The 5,127-nt window shown below is 33.8% G+C and overlaps 1 protein-coding gene across 1 annotated transcript in view; it reads left to right on the plus strand.

The window, feature by feature from the left end:
• LOC125210192 (la protein 1) overlaps positions 1-4,804 on the plus strand; it is an 8,444-nt gene extending 3,640 nt beyond the window's left edge. Inside the window, exons 3-6 of the mRNA XM_048109762.1 lie at positions 3,559-3,701; positions 3,884-3,939; positions 4,262-4,360; positions 4,444-4,804. Of these exons, the coding sequence (XP_047965719.1) occupies positions 3,559-3,701; positions 3,884-3,939; positions 4,262-4,360; positions 4,444-4,804 (659 nt within the window). The remainder of the gene's footprint in view (positions 1-3,558; positions 3,702-3,883; positions 3,940-4,261; positions 4,361-4,443) is intronic.
• Positions 4,805-5,127: the final 323 nt, after the last annotated feature.

Below are 5,127 nucleotides of genomic sequence, written 5' to 3' on the forward strand. Positions count from 1 at the left end.
CTCTATTAGCACCTAATTTCTTAAGTTTGGTCTGCTTTCCTTCGATACATTAAACACACAAATCAAGTTCTGAAAAGATAAGTGTATTCAACACAACATCTGACACAAGTCTCACAATCCTTTATTTTGAGATATAACCATAACACTTGTGTCATAAATTAACCAAATTTTCATTATTTAATTTGCTTAGTCCCTTTTGATTCAACATGTAAAGCTTCTGAATATGAAGTAACATAATCGAGCATACAAAGATTGTTATATGCACTTAAGAAACAGTGCCCACAATACTAGAATTATTTGAAGGAAGAACTTTACTATTTCTGAATGAACAAGAGAAACCAAATTTGTCCAAAGCAGAAATAGAAACCAAATTTTGTCTAAAAGACAATACAAAGTATCCTTCGAAACCGAAAAATTTCAGTCTTTAATAACAATCTATAATGCCCAATAGCCTATACTTCCACCGATTTGTCATATCACACTTAGATGTATCTTTCAACATCAATTGACTTGCGGCAGCATATGATAACCTTATGTGAGTGGTAACACCAAAATCTACCCACTAAATATCATTAGGGACTAAAGTCAAATTAACTTCAGCACAGACCAAAACAAGAATTGTAACTTCCTTTATACGACATGCGTGATATTTGTCACAATTCTCCTTTTTATATCCATGTCTACCACAAAAGAAACAACTATCATTGTCCTTATGTTGTTACCTTTGTGATGAACCCTTATCCATAGCAGCATTCTCAATACACTTTTTTTTAATGCCCTTTACTTTATTTCTTGAGATACTGACCAGATGTGCAACACCAAATGCACATACAAGTCTTTAGAATTCAAGCTTAATTTAAGCAACGTGAGACATTTTCATAATGTGCTCCTTTATATTGCCCTTGCCCTTATATACTTTACTAAGATCAAGCATGCTTGTCTCAACCTTATCGTTTTCCGCAAAACGTTCCTTAATTTCGGCAAGGTATTCATTGACCTTAGTGATATACTTAGATGCAGCGCCTCGAAAGGCTTTTGGGATGCTACACCTAATGATCAGTAGACTTACACGATTCGAGTATCCCTACTTCTCGTAGTTTCTCCTTTGATAAGAAGTACTATCGTCCGTAGGAGAAGTAGGTTGCTCAATCCTTAGCGCGTAATCCAGATCCATGCAACCCAGAGCAATCAAATATAATCTTTGCGATCCTTAAAATTTGACTCATTCAACATTGGCATATTGTTCATGTTGGAAGAAACTACAGAAGTAGACATCATAATTGAATAGAGAACAAAACCAAATAAATTGTCATGCTCACATCATAAAATTCAAGTAAAATGGTAACATCTCGAGGAACCGGCACAACATTCATATCAAGTCTTTGGACAGTAATATGAACTTGCAAGTGGCAACCTCTTTGTAGTGATCAAACACTGACAATAAGATCATGTCAAGTAATGTCCACCTTTGGGCATCACAATTACTTACACAAAAAAACTGGATAATTGTCACCTATTTATCACCACAGGTATGTGTGTATCTCGTGCCAAATAATAATCTTCCTTTGGGCCGACTAATATCCGCATTAAAATACACACACACTTCACCGTCCTAATATTCGCAATAAAGAAGTCTAGACAAGAGAGGTTACTTTGGCAACGTCATGTTTCAACTAATCTGTTTTGAATATTAGTAAGACATTATGAGGTTCCGAGCACAACATCCACATCAAGTCTTTTGACAGTAATGTGAACTTGCAAGTGGTAACCCCCTTATAGTGATCAAACACTGACAATAAAATCATGTCAAATAGTGTCCACCTTTGGGCATCACACTACTTGCACAAAAACTGAATAATTGTCACGTATTTATCACCAAAGGTATGTATGTATCTCGTGCCAAATATTAATCTTCCTTTGGGCCGACTAATATTCGCATTAAAATACACACATCAATAAAGGAACATGAGATGCACCAAAATTATTTAATTTAAAATTTTAAAACTGAATACAAACGCTTGCAAGCAAGACGTTGATAACTTTCCGGAATACTGTGGCTAGCCAACGAGTCACTGGGTTCGTATACCTCGTGAACCCAGCAAGTCGCCGAATCCTGACGGCCAGTCCAATAACTCCCCAGCAAATCGCAAATTGCTGACTCCTAATGGGATTCCATATAACTTTTCCAAATCCGATTTTCATCAAAATTAACAAAATCCAAATTTTGATGTTTCCCAAGAACGAAATCATCACACATTAACAACCAAAAGCAACATCTAAACAACCAAACAAATCTACGAAACATAAACCACATATTTATACATTCACCAAAATAATCTAATTAAACCACATATTTATAGATTCACCAAAATAATCTAATTCTGCATCAACATATATATGCACGCATATAAATAAAATGGACTGAATTCTCGATTGAATTCAAACTGTACTCTTGAATAATCAACAACTAATTTTCCACTGCAATTAAAATTAGTACTAGTTCACAATTCATGAATTCATCAATAAACCATAATCCAATATTTCATAATATGCACCAAAACAAAATTGAGATTATCAATTATAGGGGAGAGTTATATTGCTAACTCAATACCTAATTGCTAACTATAACTAAATAATAGTCATTATATATTCAAATTAAGGGCCTAGATCATCAACCACGAAATGTCAATACGATAAAAAAAACGTCAATAAAGCCATAGGATTAATTCCATAAAATATCAATAGGGGTATTAATGTTAATTAACTACATGTTTAGTTATAACTAACTTTTAAAAGAAATCCCAAAACGTTAAATTCATATAACATATATTAAATTAAAGATAATTTTATAAGGATTCCAACGATATCATACATGCATATGTTCCGACGTCAAAATTTGAAAAAAAATTCAAATTTTTTCAATTTTTTCGTAAAGCAGAAATGTCAACATACTATATAAAATATGTCAATATAATACATGTAGAATGTCAATATAAGCAATGGGTTAACATTCTTAAAGCATTGTGTTGACATTCTCAAAACATTGTGTTGATATTTCCGAAACACTATATTGACATTTTCATCTAAAACCCTAATTTGGCGTCTTTTTTTATCTTTTTTGATTTTATTAATAAAAACGAAAATTACACATGGCAAATTGTAGACCACACGTTTTCTAAAATCCTATGACTTTAAATTAGTGGGAGTTAGCAATTAAGTGATGAGTTAGCAATGGATCACTCCCCATTATAGATTATAAATCCCAGTTTCTCGACAAACACGTCATTCCACATATCCACAAAACAATTCACTATATACATAATGTTTATACAAAATCAATACACCATCATATATATAAGCACGCGTATTCACCATAATCATGGAATTGTGAATTTGCCGTAATAAAAAAATTCCAATGTATACCAATATGGAAGCAAAATTATTTTAATCAGTGGTAAGTTTGTCATTACTTTCCTCGTTCTGAAGATTGGAAGATCATTGAATGGTGGCATTTACTGTATTTTGTTTACTGATAATTTCGTGTTGTAATTTGTTAAGGGAAGAAGGTTGGTAGAGTTACTGAGATTGCAAAGCCCGAGGAAGTAATTGAGCAATTAGATGACAGAACGATTGGTGCATCTCCACTGGAATATGATGTCCAGCTTGAACATGTGGAATCGTTTTTCAGCCAATATGCTAAGGTAGACCTGCGACTGAGTCATTGACGATACAGGTTCTTTGTTGTAGCTCAGCCAAGATGTATCCGGTTAATTGTCTTGTTCTTTGCATGCATGTACGATATCTATAAACTGAGAGTTCAAATGACTACTATTAACTTATTGAAAGCGTTGGCTACTGGTGTCACTGGGTTTCCTTTTCTTAGTGTGGAGGATGCTGCAAATGTTTTAAAGCAAACCCTGAGTTAGAACTGAAGCCAAGGTGAGTATATTGATGGAATGCCTCATCAAAATATTAAGTATTTCAATTTTTTGTTTTATTCCTTTGCAGTTTCTAAATTTCCAAAGATTGGTATACATGTTTGAAATGTAATAACTTGGTGCCCTCTTTTGAACCTTTCAAGTAGATAGTCACAGATCAACTGATTTATTGGCTTAGCTATCCAGTATTTTCTAACGTGTATCTGCTTTATATAAGCATCACGTCTTGTTAGTTTTTTATTTTTATTTTTATGTTTAAGCATCGATGGTATCTAATAGTAGTTCTGGAACACTTCAATCCATCAAAGCTGATTTTCGTGCAGGAAGGAATATGATGATGAAAGAGCTAAGCAAGAGGAGGTTGCGAAAACTCGAAACCAAGTGGGTTCAAACCGCAAGGAGACGAACAATGCCGAACCTGAGTGAGTTTTTGTAGGATCATTATTTGTAATTGTCCTCTTTATTACTGCCATTATTTTTAAAATTTGTTAGTGGTTGTTTGGAGCTATCCAAAAGGATTAATTGTTGCGTTCACAATGAAGAGCATGTCTGCTGAAAATTCTACCAAACAAACTGGTAATCACAAACAGCTGAGAGATGATGTCTCTATGAAAGATGATGGAGATCAGGAAAAAACTCAGGTTGATTCTGAAGAGACTAAAAAAGATGCTCCGGAAGATGTTATAGATGCGACAAATATTGTAGAGAATGCAGAGAAGGATGAAGAAAAGGATGCAGATGCCAATGGTGCAGACACTGAAGTCCGACAATCTGAGGATAATGAAAAATCTGAAGATATCCCAAAACAAGAAAGAATAACCCTTGCAGCTTGCAAGGACAATAAAGATTTTCAAGAGAGGATCTAAAAAACATTTTCCAAAAGTTTGGCACCATCAAGGTATTCATTTATCTCCATCCATTGTAATTCCAATTGATGATGATGCCATAGATTGATCCTGTGGCTTGGTTGACATAATGGAAAAATCCACTAGTTAACACATTTATTTTTTTATGAAGCAGTTTAGTCTCAAAATGTGAACTATACTGTTGATTAATGTTATTTATTAAACATGCTGTCGACACAAATGATTTGAATACTTAACAGTATAGTTATGCAATATTCCAGTGAACATATTGGTTGGCAGGGTTGTTGAAGGATGTTATATAATCTGTTTGCTTCTAATTCACT

Source organism: Salvia hispanica, chromosome 3 (genome assembly GCF_023119035.1).
Source record: "Salvia hispanica cultivar TCC Black 2014 chromosome 3, UniMelb_Shisp_WGS_1.0, whole genome shotgun sequence".
Classification (NCBI taxonomy): domain Eukaryota; kingdom Viridiplantae; phylum Streptophyta; class Magnoliopsida; order Lamiales; family Lamiaceae; genus Salvia; species Salvia hispanica.